This window comes from Pecten maximus, chromosome 6, assembly GCF_902652985.1.
Source record: "Pecten maximus chromosome 6, xPecMax1.1, whole genome shotgun sequence".
In the NCBI taxonomy this organism is placed as follows: Eukaryota; Metazoa; Mollusca; class Bivalvia; order Pectinida; family Pectinidae; genus Pecten; species Pecten maximus.
In genome coordinates this window covers 3,538,135-3,557,696 of record NC_047020.1, presented here as the reverse complement: position 1 = coordinate 3,557,696, position 19,562 = coordinate 3,538,135, and the positions used below count along the sequence as shown (strand labels likewise).

General features: G+C 39.0%; 1 protein-coding gene across 1 annotated transcript in view; it reads right to left on the bottom strand.

The window, feature by feature from the left end:
* LOC117328744 overlaps window positions 1-19,562 on the bottom strand; it is an 84,567-nt gene that overhangs the window by 32,549 nt on the left and 32,456 nt on the right. The window contains exons 12-22 of the mRNA XM_033886259.1: window positions 17,499-17,669; window positions 14,885-14,973; window positions 14,527-14,680; window positions 13,992-14,033; window positions 13,557-13,733; window positions 12,685-12,813; window positions 12,310-12,426; window positions 6,619-6,795; window positions 6,310-6,503; window positions 3,925-4,066; window positions 2,093-2,427 (exon numbers count right to left, since the gene is read on the bottom strand). Coding sequence (XP_033742150.1) covers window positions 2,093-2,427; window positions 3,925-4,066; window positions 6,310-6,503; window positions 6,619-6,795; window positions 12,310-12,426; window positions 12,685-12,813; window positions 13,557-13,733; window positions 13,992-14,033; window positions 14,527-14,680; window positions 14,885-14,973; window positions 17,499-17,669 — 1,727 coding nt within the window. The remainder of the gene's footprint in view (window positions 1-2,092; window positions 2,428-3,924; window positions 4,067-6,309; window positions 6,504-6,618; window positions 6,796-12,309; window positions 12,427-12,684; window positions 12,814-13,556; window positions 13,734-13,991; window positions 14,034-14,526; window positions 14,681-14,884; window positions 14,974-17,498; window positions 17,670-19,562) is intronic.

The window sequence follows — 19,562 nt, the reverse complement described above, 5'->3', positions numbered from 1 at the left end:
AGGACAACAATAAACAAACAGGCTCAGGACAACAATAAACAAACAGACTCAGGACAACAATAAACAAACAGGCTCGGGACAACAATAAACAAACAGGCTCGGGACAACAATAAACAAACATGCTTGGGACAACGATAAACAAACAGGCTCAGGACAACGATAAACAAACAGGCTCAGGACAACAATAAACAAACAGGCTCAGGACAACAATAAACAAACAGGCTCGGGACAACAATAAACAAACAGACTCAGGACAACAATAAACAAACAGGCTCAGGACAACGATAAACAAATAGACTCTGGACAACAATAAACAAACATGCTAAGGACAACAATAAACAAACAGGCTCAGGACAACGATAAACAAACAGGCTCGGGACAACGATAAACAAATAGACTCAGGACAACAATAAACAAACAGACTCAGGACAAAACTAAACAAACAGGGATCATGACAACAATAAACAAACAGGCTCAATAAACAATAAACAAACAGGCTCAGGACAACAATAAACAAACAGGCTAAGGACAATAATAAACAAACATGCTCGGGACAACAATAAACAAACAGGCTCAGGACAACAATAAACAGGCTAAGGACAACAATAAACAAACAGGCTAAGGACAACAATAAACAAACAGGCTCAGGACAACAATAAACAAACAGGCTCGGGACAACAATAAACAAACAGACTCAGGACAACAATAAACAAACAGGCTCAGGACAACAATAAACAAACAGGCTCAGGACAACAATAAACAAACAGGCTCGGGACAACAATAAACAAACAGACTCAGGACAACAATAAACAAACAGGCTCAGGACAACGATAAACAAATAGACTCTGGACAACAATAAACAAACATGCTAAGGACAACAATAAACAAACAGGCTCAGGACAACGATAAACACACAGGCTCGGGACAACGATAAACAAATAGACTCAGGACAACAATAAACAAACAGACTCAGGACAAAACTAAACAAACAGGGATCATGACAACAATAAACAAACAGGCTCAATAAACAATAAACAAACAGGCTCAGGACAACAATAAACAAACAGGCTAAGGACAACAATAAACAAACAGGCTCAGGACAACAATAAACAGGCTCAGGACAACAATAAACAAACATGCTCGGGACAACAATAAACAAACAGGCTCAGGACAACAATAAACAGGCTAAGGACAACAATAAACAAACAGACTCAGGACAACAATAAACAAACAGGCTCAGGACAACAATAAACAAACAGGCTCAGGACAACAATAAACAAACATGCTCGGGACAACAATAAACAAACAGGCTCAGGACAACAATAAACAGGCTAAGGACAACAATAAACAAACAGACTCAGGACAACAATAAACAAACAGGCTCAGGACAACAATAAACAAACAGGCTCGGGACAACAATAAACAAGCAGGCTCAGGACAACAATAAACAGGCTCAGGACAACAATAAACAAACAGGCTCAGGACAACAATAAACAGGCTCAGGACAACAATGAACAAACAGGCTCAGAACAACAATAAACAAACAGGCTCGGGACAACAATAAACAAACAGGTTCAGGACAACAATAAACAAACAGGCTCGGGACAACAATAAACAAGCAGGCTCAGAACAACAATAAACAAACAGGCTCGGGACAACAATAAACAAACAGGCTCAGGACAACAATAAACAAACAGGCTCGGGACAACAATAAACAAACAGGCTCGGGACAACAATAAACAAACAGGCTCGGGACAACAATAAACAAACAGGCTCAGGACAAAAATAAACAAACAGGCTCAGGACAACAATAAACAAACAGGCTCAGGACAACAAATTAAATCAGAGCTAGAACTGATCAAAACTGAAGGAAAGTGATTCATACAGGTACCAAGTGTAACAGTATTATCTTAACATGATACTTTTCCCTTCAAAACATCAATCTGCAATAATTCCAATAAAAACACTGACTTAGACATTACTAAAATTCTGTAATTTACTAGAATATAACTGACAGAAAATGGCTGATGTTGTAGACTGTACATGTACACAAACAAGGTGAACATATCAACAGTTGTCTGCCCTTGCCTACCTTGATCCGTCCATACGGTTCAGAGTAATAGTTAAAATTATGATTTGGTCCATTTATATTGTAGAGTAGCTTGAACTGAGTAATCCACTCCTGGTCGTTAGGGTTACCAGCGGTCGTGATTCCCCGGACAATCACAGCTTTCCCGAGGTCAACTTGTAGCCATTGTAGGTTACTGCTAGACTGGGCACGCCAGCAGGATGGCACTGCATTGGATGTGATTGGATGAAGTCTGCCTGCTGCAGCAGAGTGGGCGGGGTCAGAAATTGTTGATGAAGTGATCAAATTATCGGGGACGACCAAAGGTCCGCTCACACTGTAGTCAGGTGTACAGAAATCTGAAGTATCCAAAGGTCAGAGGTCAGATATACAAGTTCAGATAATACATGTCAAATTCAGGGGTAGTTCATTGGGTTGGAAGGAAGATAACGCCTGTATGATAGGAATACCAGATACATGTACCAGGTATTAGAACCTGCCCACAATGACCTAACGATCTCTCACATTAACACTAACAGGTCGTAACAAGTAATAAGACCTACACTTAACAAAACCACGATCACTTTATAAAATCTTTGTTTATGAGAGCAACTACAATCCTGGTTCTTGTTTCCAAATGACAGTCTGTATCCTGTATCAGGAGTAGGACCTGACTGAACTGGGCCCAGAACTATCAGCCTCTCTCAGAAATTTCCAACCAGATAGAGTTAAAAAGGCCAATCAGCAGTCATACTAACATTGGTATCATTACCTTGGATACAGCCGAGGATCTCCCAGCATAGGGCTGTACTAACACTAGAATCATTACCTCGGATACAGCCGAGAATCTCCCAGCATAGGGTTCGTACTAACATTAGAACCATTACCTTGGATACAGCCGAGGATCTCCCAGCGTAGGGTTGTACTAACATTGGTATCATTACCTTGGATACAGCCGAGGATCTCCCAGCGTAGGGTTGTACTAACACTAGAACCATTACCTTGGATACAGCCGAGGATCTCCCAGTGTAGGGTTGTACTAACATTGGTATCATTACCTTGGATACAGCCGAGGATCTCCCAGTGTAGGGTTGTACTAACACTGGAATCATTACCTTGGATACAGCCGAGGATCTCCCAGTGTAGGGTTGTACTAACACTAGAACCATTACCTTGGATACAGCCGAGGATCTCCCAGTGTAGGGTTGTACTAACACTGGAATCATTACCTTGGATACAGCCGAGGATCTCCCAGCGTAGGGTTGTACTAACATTAGAACCATTACCTTGGATACAGCCGAGGATCTCCCAGTGTAGGGTCGTACTAACACTAGAATCATTACCTTGGATACAGCCGGGGATCTCCCAGTGTAGGGTTGTACTAACATTGGTATCATTACCTTGGATACAGCCGAGGATCTCCCAGTGTAGGGTCGTACTAACATTAGAACCATTACCTTGGATACAGCCGAGGATCTCCCAGTGTAGGGTCGTACTAACACTAGAACCATTACCTTGGATACAGCCGAGGATCTCCCAGTGTAGGGTTGTACTAACACTAGAACCATTACCTTGGATACAGCCGAGGATCTCCCAGTGTAGGGTTGTACTAACACTAGAACCATTACCTTGGATACAGCCGAGGATCTCCCAGTGTAGGGTTGTACTAACACTAGAACCATTACCTTGGATACAGCCGAGGATCTCCCAGTGTAGGGTTGTACTAACACTAGAACCATTACCTTGGATACAGCCGAGGATCTCCCAGTGTAGGGTTGTACTAACACTAGAACCATTACCTTGGATACAGCCGAGGATCTCCCAGCGTAGGGTTGTACTAACATTAGAATCATTACCTTGGATACAGCCGAGGATCTCCCAGCGTAGGGATATTCCAGTGTGCCAGGACATAGGGAAGAGCTTGATACCACGAGCCTCTATAGGAAACTGTATGGTGTTAGTGACTGGTGTGTCTGGGTCATGGTTACCATTGAAGATCTGATAAATAAAACCATCAAAATTACAATCCATATCTATATTCAGTTTATTATTCAATTAGGTGTAATTGTTCAGGAAAATCACGATTGCCCAATCTTGTTACATAATGGTTGCTGTGGCTGCCATGTCAAAGTTTTTACCAGGCTAAAAAATAATCACGCTTTGTTGGCTTCCTTCCATTAACATCCACACCAATTTCCAGCTCAATGGCACAAGTGGAACCGGAAAAGAAATTGAAATTATTTTTTTCAAGATGGCTGTCATGATGGCCATCTTGGATTTCGAACTGACCTGAAAAATTCTCAGGATTATATCAGATAACTTAGCGCTGAATCCCACAGTTGAACTTGAGAAGAAGTTTTAATTTGAAAAGAGAAAAGTTTATTCATGGTGCCAGTGGATGGTGGATGACAACGGATGAAGCCAAATGACTATAGGTAATCCTCAACCTTCAGGTCAGATGACCTAGATATATAATTTACCGTATTTATCCTCAAATAAACCCCAGCCAATAAACAAGCTACCTGTTTCCAAGGATTGTCAATTTTTGAATAGTAAGGTAAAAACAGTTCACAAAAAAGTCCTCCCCAAACTTTAATACTAAACTTTTACAGTACGATGTAATTAGAATATAAGATGATTTTTTTTTTCAAAACTCCACATCTTAAGGGGATTCCATATGATGACAAGTATACTGGGTATTGCTAAAGAGCCATACATGTCCCCTACTGGCCCCCTCTAAAAACAGTAACTGTAACCTTGAACCAAAACCCTGAAACACAAATTGGCATGAGATATTATGGTCCTTTATGTGTGAAGTGTGATCAAAATCCCTCAAGGAATGAAGCCACAAGAATTCTGACAAACTTTGATAGTACAAACATACAAACATTTGTAATACTATGTACTTACATACCAGATAGATGGATGGGAAACCTATAGTCCCTAGGGGATAGAGGACTAATAACCCTTTGTATGATTCAGTTGTTAGTAAACATAAGGAGTTGTCTTCATCTTAGAATGGGATACAATACACAAAGTATACACATATGTACCCAAATATTAAATGTTGATTTGATACAAATTTTGGTTTGTCGCCTTTCAACCACATGCACTGTGGTATATCGATGATCCGGGTAGCATGCTTAATGTTCTTCTAATTAAAGGGACCCTTTGATTTGTCACCTTTAACCTAGATAGTCATTCATGAGTCACTGACCATAAATGGTCCTAGTGTGACCACTAACCTTGACAGTCCCTGGGGACACTAACCTTGACAGTCCCTGGGGACACTAACCTTGACAGTCCTTGGGGACACTAACCTTGATAGTCCTTGGGGACACTAACCTTGACAGTCCTTGGGGACACTAACCTTGACAGTGCCTGGGGACACTGACCTTGACAGTCCCTGGGGACACTAACCTTGACAGTCCCTGGGGACACTAACCTTGACAGTCCCTGGGGACACTATCCTTGACAGTCCCTGGGGACACTGACCTTGACAGTCCATGGGGACACTAACCTTGACAGTCCCTGGGAACACTAACCTTGACAGTCCCTGGGGACACTAACCTTGACAGTCCCTGGGGACACTAACCTTGACAGTCCCTGGGAACACTAACCTTGACAGTGCCTGGGACACTAACCTTGACAGTTCCTGGGGACACTAACCTTGACAGTCCATGGGGACACTAACCTTGACAGTCCATGGGGACACTAACCTTGACAGTCCCTGGGACCACTTACCTTGACAGTCCCAGGGACACTAACCTTGACAGTCCCTGGGGACACTAACCTTGACAGTCCCTGGGGACACTGACCTTGACAGTCCCTGAGGACACTGACCTTGACAGTCCCTGAGAACACTAACCTTGACAGTCCCTGGGAACACTAACCTTGACAGTCCCTGGGGACACTAACCTACACAGTCCCTGGGGACACTAACCTTGACAGTCCCTGGGGACACTAACCTTGACAGTCCCTGAGAACACTGACCTTGACATTCCCTGGGGACACTAACCTTACAGTCCCGAGGGACACTGACCTTGACAGTCCCTGGGGACACTAACCTTGAAAGTCCCTGGGGACACTAACCCTTACAGTCCCGAGGGACACTGACCTTGACAGTCCCTGGGGACACTAACCTTGACAGTCCCTGGGACACTAACCTTGACAGTCCCTGGGGACACTGACCTTGACAGTCCCTGGGGACACTGACCTTGACAGTCCCTGGGGACACTGACCTTGACAGTCCCTGGAGGCTCCTGGTACCACTCCCACTCGGAGTAGTAGTCGTACTGGTACTGGAGCTTGTAGGAAACAACCCATTCATCTGCGTCTGACCGGCCAACGGTGGTCACTCCCTTCATCACCACAGTGTTGTAGAACAATGCCTTAATGTACTGACCTGGATTGGTGTTCAGAGTTGACCATCCACCTATAACAAATATAACAGTAAGTCAAATTAATTATCATGTCTCATTTATTTACCACAGCCAGAGTTTTAGTTTTTATCTAAAAGAAAGTAAACATAAAGTTTAAATTCTGATTACCTCTGCTGCCTTTGTAGTACCTCGAGTCAGCTGCAGAGTTACGGGGGGCACGAACCGTGGAGGCAGACAGAGCATTAGCATCCAACAGACTGTAGTTCCCAGAGATCATTGGCTCCACCACACAGGTCTTAGGGGGAGTCTCAGTGGGACTTCCAGGTGTGGTTATGGTAGGGGTAGCTAAAACATCAAACAGGTGTGGTTATGGTAGGGGTAGCTAAAACATCCAACAGGTGTGGTTATGTTAGGGAGTAAAGGTAGGGACAGTTAAAACATCAAACAGGTGTGGTTATGGTAGGGGTAGCTAAAACATCAAACAGGTGTGGTTATGTTAGGGGTAGCTAAAACATCAAACAGGTGTAGTTATGTTAGGGAGTAAAGGTAGGGACAGTTAAAACATCAAACAGGTGTGGTTATGGTAGGGGTAGCTAAAACATCAAACAGGTGTGGTTATGTTAGGGAGTAAAGGTAGGGACAGTTAAAACATCAAACAGGTGTGGTTATGGTAGGGGTAGCTAAAACATCAAACAGGTGTGGTTATGGTAGGGGTAGCTAAAACATCAAACAGGTGTGGTTATGGTAGGGAGTAAAGGTAGGGGTATAGTTAAAATATCAAACAGGTGTGGTTATGTTAGGGAGTAAAGGTAGGGACAGTTAAAATATCAAACAGGTGTGGTTATGTTAGGGAGTAAAGGTAGGGACAGTTAAAACATCAAACAGGTGTGGTTATGGTAGGGGTAGTTAAAACATCAAACAGGTGTGGTTATGTTAGGGAGTAAAGGTAGGGGTAGTTAAAACATCAAACAGGTGTAGTTATGTTAGGGAGTAAAGGTAGGGACAGTTAAAACATCAAACAGATGTGGTTATGTTAGGGAGTAAAGGTAGGGACAGTTAAAACATCAAACAGATGTGGTTATGTTAGGGAGTAAAGGTAGGGACAGTTAAAACATCAAACAGGTGTGGTTATGGTAGGGGTAGCTAAAACATCAAACAGGTGTGGTTATGGAAGGGGGTAAAGGTAGGGGTATAGTTAAAATATCAAACAGGTGTGGTTATGGTAGGGAGTAAAGGTAGGGACAGTTAAAACATCAAACAGGTGTGGTTATGGTAGGGGTAGCTAAAACATCAAACAGGTGTAGTTATGTTAGGGAGTAAAGGTAGGGGTATAGTTAAAATATCAAACAGGTTTGGTTATGTTAGGGAGTAAAGGTAGGGGTATAGTTAAAATATCAAACAGGTGTAGTTATGTTAGGGAGTAAAGGTAGGGACAGTTAAAACATCAAACAGGTGTGGTTATGGTAGGGGTAGCTAAAACATCAAACAGGTGTAGTTATGTTAGGGAGTAAAGGTAGGGGTATAGTTAAAATATCAAACAGGTGTAGTTATGTTAGGGAGTAAAGGTAGGGACAGTTAAAATATCAAACAGGTGTAGTTATGTTAGGGAGTAAAGGTAGGGACAGTCAAAATATCAAACAGGTGTAGTTATGTTAGGGAGTAAAGGTAGGGACAGTTAAAACATCAAACAGGTGTGGTTATGGTAGGGGTAGCTAAAACATCAAACAGGTGTAGTTATGTTAGGGAGTAAAGGTAGGGGTATAGTTAAAACATCAAACAGGTGTGGTTATGGTAGGGGTAGCTAAAACATCAAACAGGTGTGGTTATGTTAGGGAGTAAAGGTAGGGGTATAGCTAAAACATCAAACAGGTGTAGTTATGTTAGGGAGTAAAGGTAGAGGTAGCTAAAACATCAAACAGGTGTGGTTATGGTAGGGGTAGCTAAAACATCAAACAGGTGTGGTTATGGTAGGGGTAGCTAAAACATCAAACAGGTGTGGTTATGGTAGGGGTAGCTAAAACATCAAACAGGTGTGGTTATGGTAGGGAGTAAAGGTAGGGACAGTTAAAACATCAAACAGGTGTGGTTATGGTAGGGGTATAGTTAAAACATCCAACAGGTGTGGTTATGGTAGGGAGTAAAGGTAGGGGTAGCTAAAACATCAAACAGGTGTGGTTATGGTAGGGGTATAGTTAAAACATCCAACAGGTGTGGTTATGGTAAGGGTAGCTAAAACATCAAACAGGTGTGGTTATGGTAGGGGTATAGTTAAAATATAAAACAGGTGTAGTTATGTTAGGGAGTAAAGGTAGGGGTATAGTTAAAATATACAACAGGTGTAGTTATGTTAGGGAGTAAAGGTAGGGGTATAGTTAAAATATCAAACAGGTGTAGTTATGTTAGGGAGTAAAGGTAGAGACAGTTAAAATATCAAACAGGTGTAGTTATGTTAGGGAGTAAAGGTAGGGACAGTTAAAATATCAAACAGGTGTAGTTATGTTAGGGAGTACAAAGGTGCTAGTTTTAATGAATCATTTCCTGATGAGAACTTAGAATTAGTCAGATCTTACCTTTTACAGTTGTAGTCATTTGACTAGAGATTGGCTAACAAAAACTATTAACTAGTAGGTGTACTTTCCTTAACTTTTGACAGCATTGGATGTGCTGATCGATAAACCTACCTAACTTTGTACAGTATTTAGATGTTCTGACATACCTACCTAACTTTGTACAGTATTTAGATGTGCTGACATACCTACCTAACTTTGTACAGTATATAGATGTGCTGACATACCTACCTAACTTTTTGCAGTATTTAGATGTGCTGACATACCTACCTAACTTTGTACAGTATATAGATGTGCTGACATACCTACCTAACTTTGTACAGTATTTAGATGTTCTGACATACCTACCTAACTTTGTACAGTATTTAGATGTGCTGACATACCTACCTAACTTTGTACAGTATTTAGATGTGCTGACATACCTACCTAACTTTTTAAAGTATTTAGATGTTCTGACATACCTACCTAACTTTTTACAGTATATAGATGTGCTGACATACCTACCTAACTTTTTACAGTATATAAATGTTCTGACATACCTACCTAACTTTGTACAGTATTTAGATGTTCTGACATACCTACCTAACTTTGTACAGTATATAGATGTGCTGACATACCTACCTAACTTTGTACAGTATATAGATGTTCTGACATACCTACCTAACTTTGTACAGTATATAGATGTGCTAACATACCTACCTAACTTTGTACAGTATTTAGATGTGCTGACATACCTACCTAACTTTATACAGTATATAGATGTTCTGACATACCTACCTAACTTTATACAGTATATAGATGTTCTGACATACCTACCTAACTTTATACAGTATATAGATGTTCTGACATACCTACCTAACTTTATACAGTATATAGATGTGCTGACATACCTACCTAACTTTGTACAGTATTTAGATGTGCTGACATACCTACCTAACTTTGTACAGTATTTAGATGTGCTGACATACCTACCTAACTTTGTACAGTATATAGATGTTCTGACATACCTACCTAACTTTGTACAGTATTTAGATGTTCTGACATACCAACCTAACTTTGTACAGTATTTAGATGTGCTGACATACCTACCTAACTTTGTACAGTATATAGATGTGCTGACATACCTACCTAACTTTGTACAGTATTTAGATGTTCTGACATACCTACCTAACTTTGTACAGTATATAGATGTGCTGACATACCTACCTAACTTTGTACAGTATATAGATGTGCTGACATACCTACCTAACTCTGTACAGTATATAGATGTGCTGACATACCTACCTAACTTTGTACAGTATTTAGATGTGCTGACATACCTACCTAACTTTGTACAGTATATAGATGTGCTGACATACCTACCTAACTTTGTACAGTATATAGATGTTCTGACATACCAACCTAACTTTGTACAGTATATAGATGTGCTGACATACCTACCTAACTTTGTACAGTATATAGATGTGCTGACATACCTACCTAACTTTGTACAGTATATAGATGTGCTGACATACCTACCTAACTTTTTATAGTATTTAGATGTTCTGACATACCTACCTAACTTTTTATAGTATTTAGATGTTCTGACATACCTACCTAACTTTTTATAGTATTTAGATGTGCTGACATACCTACCTAACTTTTTATAGTATTTAGATGTGCTGACATTCCTACCTAACTTTTTACAGTATATAGATGTTCTGACATACCTACCTTACTTTGTACAGTATTTAGATGTGCTAGCTGACATACCTACCTAACTTTGTACAGTATTTAGATGTGCTGACATACCTACCTAACTTTGTACAGTATATAGATGTTCTGACATACCTACCTAACTTTTTATAGTATATAGATGTGCTGACATACCTACCCAACTTTGTACAGTATATAGATGTGCTGACATACCTACCTAACTTTTTATAGTATATAGATGTGCTGACATACCTACCCAACTTTTTACAGTATATAGATGTGCTGACATACCTACCTAACTTTGTACAGTATTTAGATGTGCTGACATACCTACCTAACTTTGTACAGTATATAAATGTGCTGACATACCTACCTAACTTTTTACAGTATATAGATGTGCTGACATACCTACCTAACTTTTTATAGTATATAGATGTGCTGACATACCTACCTAACTTTGTACAGTATATGGATGTTCTGACATACCTACCTTACTTTGTACAGTATTTAGATGTGCTAGCTGACATACCTACCTAACTTTTTATAGTATTTAGATGTGCTGACATACCTACCTAACTTTGTACAGTATATAGATGTTCTGACATACCTACCTAACTTTGTACAGTATATAGATGTTCTGACATACCTACCTAACTTTTTACAGTATATAGATGTGCTGACATACCTACCTAACTTTGTACAGTATATAGATGTGCTGACATACCTACCTAACTTTTTACAGTACATTGTATATAGATGTTCTGACATACCTACCTAACTTTTTATAGTATTTAGATGTGCTGATCGACATACCTACCTTACTTATTATAGTATATAGATGTGCTGACATACCTACCTAACTTTTTATAGTATATAGATGTTCTGACATACCTACCTAACTTTTTATAGTATATAGATGTTCTGACATACCTACCTAACTTTGTACAGTATATAGATGTGCTGACATACCTACCTAACTTTGTACAGTATATAGATGTTCTGACATACCTACCTAACTTTGTACAGTATTTAGTTGTGCTGACATACCTACCTAACTTTGTACAGTATTTAGATGTTCTGACATACCTACCTAACTTTCTACAGTATATAGATGTGCTGACATACCTACCTAACTTTTTATAGTATATAGATGTTCTGACATACCCACCTAGCTTTTTACAGTATTTAGATGTGCTGACATACCTACCTAACTTTGTACAGTATTTAGATGTTCTGACATACCTACCTAACTTTGTACAGTATATAGATGTGCTGACATACCTACCTAACTTTGTACAGTATATAGATGTGCTGACATACCTACCTAACTTTGTACAGTATATAGATGTTCTGACATACCTACCTAACTTTGTACAGTATATAGATGTGCTGACATACCTACCTAACTTTTTACAGTATATAGATGTGCTGACATACCTACCTAACTTTGTACAGTATTTAGATGTTCTGACATACCTACCTAACTTTTTACAGTATATAGATGTGCTGACATACCTACCTAACTTTGTACAGTATTTAGATGTTCTGACATACCTACCTAACTTTTTACAGTATATAGATGTGCTGACATACCTACCTAACTTTTTACAGATATAAGCATTTGGTTTGTCACATCGTTTGTCGTTCCACTTGTATTCCCACATGGATACCATCTCCACACAGTCTTCACCAACTCCGGACTCATTAGGCTCACCTTCAAAAACACCCGGCTAGCAAAATTACTGGATTGTTCACTGGTGTATACAGAGTGGTGATATACTAAAGACCTTCTATTAACAGGATAAATCTATCAAAATGTTGTTAACTTAAAATATCCAGGCTTCTTAAATGAGCAGGCTCATAGACATTGCATTGATACATTTTTTGATACATCACATGTGAATGTCATAATTTAGTATTTATATCTATACTTCCTCCTCTCCACAACAGAGGTAAACAAATGTCCATTTACCTTGGTCCCAGTGGAAGAAAGCAAATGGTGCTCCATCTATCCACTCCCAGCCTCCTTCTTGGCTGCCGTCTGTAGCTCCTATCCAGAAGTTGTATGGTATGTTGGAAAACTGTCCAGAAGACAGAATCGCTGTAACACAGATTCTTCAGTTACCAGCCTGTATCTAAAGTTCTCCTCTGATTCAACCATTATCTTAATGTCTAAGAGTTTAAAAATACACTTGTTAAAATCAATACAATGAGATTTAAATTATCATTGATGTAGAAATCGATGGATAATATTCCTTAGTTGATCTTCTTTCTTTTTCAATATCAAGAGGAAATTTTATTCATTCAGGCCTATCCCATGTGTTATTTACTCTGCAGGAAAATTCTGCTCCTTCCACCCACTGATAATGCTAAGGTTACCTTTCCTTTGTTTGATCAGGCCCTAGACATGTATGTGTTAATTACCTGTAGAAAATGCTAAGGTTACCTCCCCTTTGTTTGATCAGGCCCTAGACATGTATGTGTTAATTACCTGTAGAAAATGCTAAGGTTACCTCCCCTTTGTTTGATCAGGCCCTAGACATGTATGTGTTAATTATTACCTGTAGAAACTCCCCTTTGTTTGATCAGGCCCTAGACATGCATTTGTTATTTACCTGTAGAAAATGCTAAGGTTACCTCCCCTTTGTTTGATCAGGCCCTAGACATGAATGTGTTAATTACCTGTAGAAAATGCTAACTTACCTCCCCTTTGTTTGATCAGGCCCTAGACATGTATGTGTTAATTACCTGTAGAAAATGCTAAGGTTACCTCCCTTTGTTTGATCAGGCCTAAGGTTACCTCCCTTTGTTTGATCAGGCCCTAGACATGTATTTGTTATTTACCCTGTAGAAAATTTTGCTCCCTGGGTCCACTGATACTGGAGAGGTTACCTCCCCTTCGGTTACAGTCCCACTGAGCGTCCGGCCATGTCTTAGGGTGGTCATTAATGACTTGGTAGCAGTAGTCGTCCAGTGAGTTATATTTCCAGTCGGGTCCACACTTGTAAGACCATCCAAACACTACAATACCATTCAACAATCTCTCATTACAAATGTATATCTCACTTTAGATTAAAGTAATTTCACTGGTCAAGACACATATATATAAACATATATAAACTAGATATAGGTATTAAGAGGAAATCATCATATCTATGTTCATTTATAAACCTAAGAGAAATACTTAAAGTTGTGTTCATCTGGTCAGGAAACTCCTCATATCACGTTTCTGAGGTTAGAGTGTTTTATAAGTTGGTCCGACATTAATAGGATACATACCTGTAGTAGATGGAGGAGTTGTCATGGAGGGAGGACCAGGATCTGAAACAGCCAGAGGTGTACCGAAATGTCACATAATGACAAACAAACAAAGGAGTCAGAGGTGTACCAAATGGTAAACCAGCAGTGTTATGTACTTATAACCCCTACACCCACCAAAGACAAACAAAAGTGGAAATAATTGCTACAAAATATAACTGAAGTGAAAAACACCACATAACAACATTTACATGGGCCTGCATACATACCACATAACAACATTTACATGGGCCTGCATACATACCACAAGAGGGGCCTGCATAAATACCACAAGTATTAATTTCTGATTATCTATAGTTATCAAGTTTTTTTAAATTTTTTTAGTCAGAAGCCAATATTGACACAAGGCTAGACATTTGATAAAAACAATTACTTAAGGTGATGTTGTTGGTACACAGAATTGTTTTGTTTAACAGTAGGATTATTGGGCCTTTAAACCTTTAGGTAAAACAGTAACACCAGACAGACATCTCTGTTTTGTATCCTGAAGACTTACATGAATGTTTTTTACAGATGAAGTCAAGTTGACTAGTACAGTTTCCATCATCCCAGGAGCCAGTGTAGTCCTGTCTCCCCGCCACAATACGGATACACGTAGAGCCAGTGCTAACATCATCTGGCTCACCAGGATAAAAACTCTGGAAGCGTATCTAGAAAACAACAAATTCTGTTTCAAAATCACATGTACATAATAAACTTTAAATATTTAATAATACGTCCTGAGGGACTGATATCGTACCAATAATACATAAAGGACAGTCATTACTCAACTTAATCATCACAATCATTTTGAATTCATTTAACCTGTTAGAGTAAGAATGGGGATTATATATAGGGTTAGAGGTTAAGATTACTGGTGTGTTATCCACAATCTGGACCACTGTTTTCTTGATCACACTGTACTGTAGGCCAACCCAAGCTGTGTCCATTTGAGCCTGATTAACTGAAAAAGATGAAACAGGGAATCAGAGCTACATCAAGTTCCAACGAAGGGAGATAACTTATAATGACCGGTTCTTCAATAATCTAGCTCTCGACTTAAGACAGGAGAGTTTATCTATAGTAAAGGGGAGATAATTAACCATGATGTCTGATGCAGGACTTCCTCACCATTCTATGCCCCTAGAACAAGAACATCTACCTAATGTAAAAAGGGGAGATAATCTACGAACAACCAAAAAAGGGAGATAACTTACAAAGACTTTGGGTCAAGATAAGGTAAACAGGGGAGATAATCTACAGACAACCAATAAAGGGAGATAACTTACAAAGGCTTTGGGTCAAGATAACGTAAACAGGGGAGATTATCTACAGACAACCAATAAAGGGAGATCACTTACAAAGGCTTTGGGTCAAGATAAGGTAAACAGGGGAGATAATCTACAGACAACCAATAAAGGGATGTACCTTCCAAAAGCTTGGGGACCAGCTAACACAGACAGGGAAATTATCTGTGACAGACAACAAAACAGGTAGGAAACTTAGAAAAACTTTCAACAAAGGGGGTAAAAGACTTTCTACCATCAACAGGAAGGTATCATGCTGTAAACATTGGAGACATTCTTCAGCAAGCAGGGGAGATAATCAGCCACAAACAGGGGAGATAATCAGCCAAAAACAGGGGAGATAATCAGCCACAAACAAGGGAGACAATCTCCAGCAAACACAGGATATTATCTTAAGTAAACAGTAACAATAACCTACCATAAATAGGTTAAATAGACAGAGATGAAGTACAGTAAACAAAGGAATCTACTTTAATCAATTGAAATTATGTACTATAAAGTAAATCATGGAAAACAATCATCAAATCCTCCAATAGTAGGCCACATTCTACAAAATATGAAAACTGCAAAACAGATACTGAAATATCAAGGAATTAGATATGAAAATGAAAACAAGAGATCCCAGAGGGATCTTGGCGCCCACCATTGAATGATCTTTATAGGTTCCATGTCAGATTGATCTTTTCTCTACTTTTCCCTTCCTCTAAGCCTTACTAATCTGTGTAAATTCAGAAACAGCCCTCTAGTACTTTTCAAACAAGGGGAACCCATATATAAAATTTAAGATTTAGCAATAATGGTTGTCTGTTGGCCATGTTGTTTTTGGATTGGTCCCAAAATGCAATACCAGGGACCAAGGGGAACCTACATATAAAATTTGAGAAAGATCCCTTCAGTACCTTCTGTAAAATAGCGATAACAAACTTCAATTGTCAAAATACAAGATGGCTGCCTGTCGGCCATGTTGTTTTCTGACTGGTCTCAAAATCCAATATGCATAACTAGGGACCGAGGGCAACCTACAAATGAAATTTGAGAAAGATCTCTTCAGTGTTTTCTCAGAAATAGCGATAACAAACTTCAATTGTCAAAATCCAAGATGGCTGCCTGTCGGCCATGTTGTTTTCCGATCGGTCCCAAAATGCAATATGCACAACTTCATTCCAAGGGCAACCTACATATTAAATTTGAGAAAGATCCCTTCAGTACTTTCTGAGAAATAGCGATAACAAACTTCAATTGTCAAAATCCAAGATGGCTGCCTGTCGGCCATGTTGTTTTCCGATCGGTCCCAAAATGCACTATGCATAACTAGGGACCAAGGGCAACCTACATATGAAATTTGAGAAAGATCCCTTCAGTTCTTTCTCAGAAATAGCGATAACAAACTTCAATTGTCAAAATCCAAGATGGCTGCCTGTCGGCCATGTTGTTTTCCGATCGGTCCCAAAATACAATATGCATAACAACAGACCAAGGGGAACATACATATGAAATTTGAGAAAGATCCCTTCAGTACTTTCTCAGAAATAGCGATAACAAACTTCAATTGTCAAAATCCAAGATGGCTGCCTGTCGGCCATATTGTTTTCCAATCGGTCCCAAAATGCAATATGCACAACTTCATACCAAGGGCAACCTACATATTAAATTTGAGAAAGATCCCTTCAGTACTTTCTGAGAAATAGCGATAACAAACTTCAATTGTCAAAATCCAAGATGGCTGCCTGTCGGCCATGTTGTTTTCCGATCGGTCCCAAAATGCAATATGCATAACTACAGACCAAGGGAAACCTACATATGAAATTTGAGAAAGATCCCTTCAATACTTTCTCAGAAATAGCGATAACAAACTTCAATTGTCAAAATCCAAGATGGCTGCCTGTCGGCCATTTTGTTTTCCGATCGGTCCCAAAATACACTATGCATAACTAGGGACCAAGGGCAACCTACATATGAACTTTGAGAAAGATCCCTTCAGTACTTTCTCAGAAATAGCGATAACAAGAATTGTTTACGGACGGAGGGACGGACGGACGGACGGACCACGGACCACGGACGCAGGGCGATTTGAATAGCCCACCATCTGATGATGGCGGGCTAAAAAAACAATTTGTGTAGATACCTATCAATCAGGTAAAAACAGGTTAATGACAAGATATGACCTCTGACCCTCTGTTACCTGTGATAAATGATTGCTCGTAGGCATCTGTAATGGAGGTGAGTTCCGCATTTCTCGCCACACAGTAATGGTGAGCATCAACAAAGCTGTAGCCGCTGGAGTTGTCAGAGTGACCAAAATAGTAACACTGGTTTCTAAACAGCTTCCATCCCGGGTCACAATGCTGGGTGACTGGTTAACACAGGAAAATACACATATCCTTATATTGTTATATATGGTCAATCATTACAATCGGGTATTCTGTAGATAATCTCATGTTACATTAACTTTTGTCAATAATAACGATCCGGTATTCTATAGATAACCTCATGTTACATTAACCACGGTCAATTATTACGATCGGGTATTCTATAGATAACCTCATGTTACATTAACCACGGTCAATCATTACGATCGGGTATTCTGTAGATAACATCATGTTACATTAACCACAGTCAATCATTACGATCGGGTATTCTGTATATAACATCATGTTACATTAACCACAGTCAATCATTACGATCGGGTATTCTGTATATAACATCATGTTACATTAACCACAGTCAATCATTACGATCGGGTATTCTGTATATAACATCATGTTACATTAACCACAGTCAATCATTACGATCGGGTATTCTGTATATAACATCATGTTACATTAACCACAGTCAATCATTACGATCGGGTATTCTGTATATAACATCATGTTACATTAACCACAGTCAATCATTACGATCGGGTATTCTGTATATAACATCATGTTACATTAACCACAGTCAATCATTACGATCGGGTATTCTGTATATAACATCATGTTACATTAACCACAGTCAATCATTACGATCGGGTATTCTGTATATAACATCATGTTACATTAACCACAGTCAATCATTACGATCGGGTATTCTGTATATAACATCATGTTACATTAACCACGGTCAATCATTACGATCCGGTATTCTGTATATAACATCATGTTACATTAACCACAGTCAATCATTACGATCGGGTATTCTGTATATAACATCATGTTACATTAACCACAGTCAATCATTACGATCGGGTATTCTGTATATAACATCATGTTACATTAACCACAGTCAATCATTACGATCGGGTATTCTGTATATAACATCATGTTATATTAACCACAGTCAATCATTACGATCGGGTATTCTGTAGATAACATCATGTTATATTAACCACAGTCAATCATTACGATCGGGTATTCTGTATATAACATCATGTTACATTAACCACAGTCTATCATTACGATCAGGTATTCTGTAGATAACATCATGTTACATTAACCACAGTCAATCATTATGATCGGGTATTCTGTAGATAACATCATGTTACATTAACCACGGTCAATCATTACGATCGGGTATTCTGTAGATAACATCATGTTACATTAACCACAGTCAATCATTACGATCGGGTATTCTGTATATAACATCATGTTACATTAACCACAGTCAATCAGTACGATCAGGTATTCTGTATATAACATCATGTTACATTAACCACAGTCAATCATTACGATCGGGTATTCTGTATATAACATCATGTTACATTAACCACAGTCAATCATTACGATCGGGTATTCTGTATATAACATCATGTTACATTAACCACAGTCAATCATTACGATCAGGTATTCTGTATATAACATCATGTTACATTAACCACGGTCAATCATTACGATCGGGTATTCTGTATATAACATCATGTTACATTAACCACAGTCAATCATTACGATCGGGTATTCTGTATATAACATCATGTTACATTAACCACAGTCAATCATTACGATCGGGTATTCTGTATATAACATCATGTTACATTAACCACAGTCAATCAGTACGATCAGGTATTCTGTATATAACATCATGTTACATTAACCACAGTCAATCATTACGATCGGGTATTCTGTATATAACATCATGTTACATTAACCACGGTCAATCATTACGATCGGGTATTCTGTATATAACATCATGTTACATTAACCACAGTCAATCATTACGATCGGGTATTCTGTATATAACATCATGTTACATTAACCACAGTCAATCATTA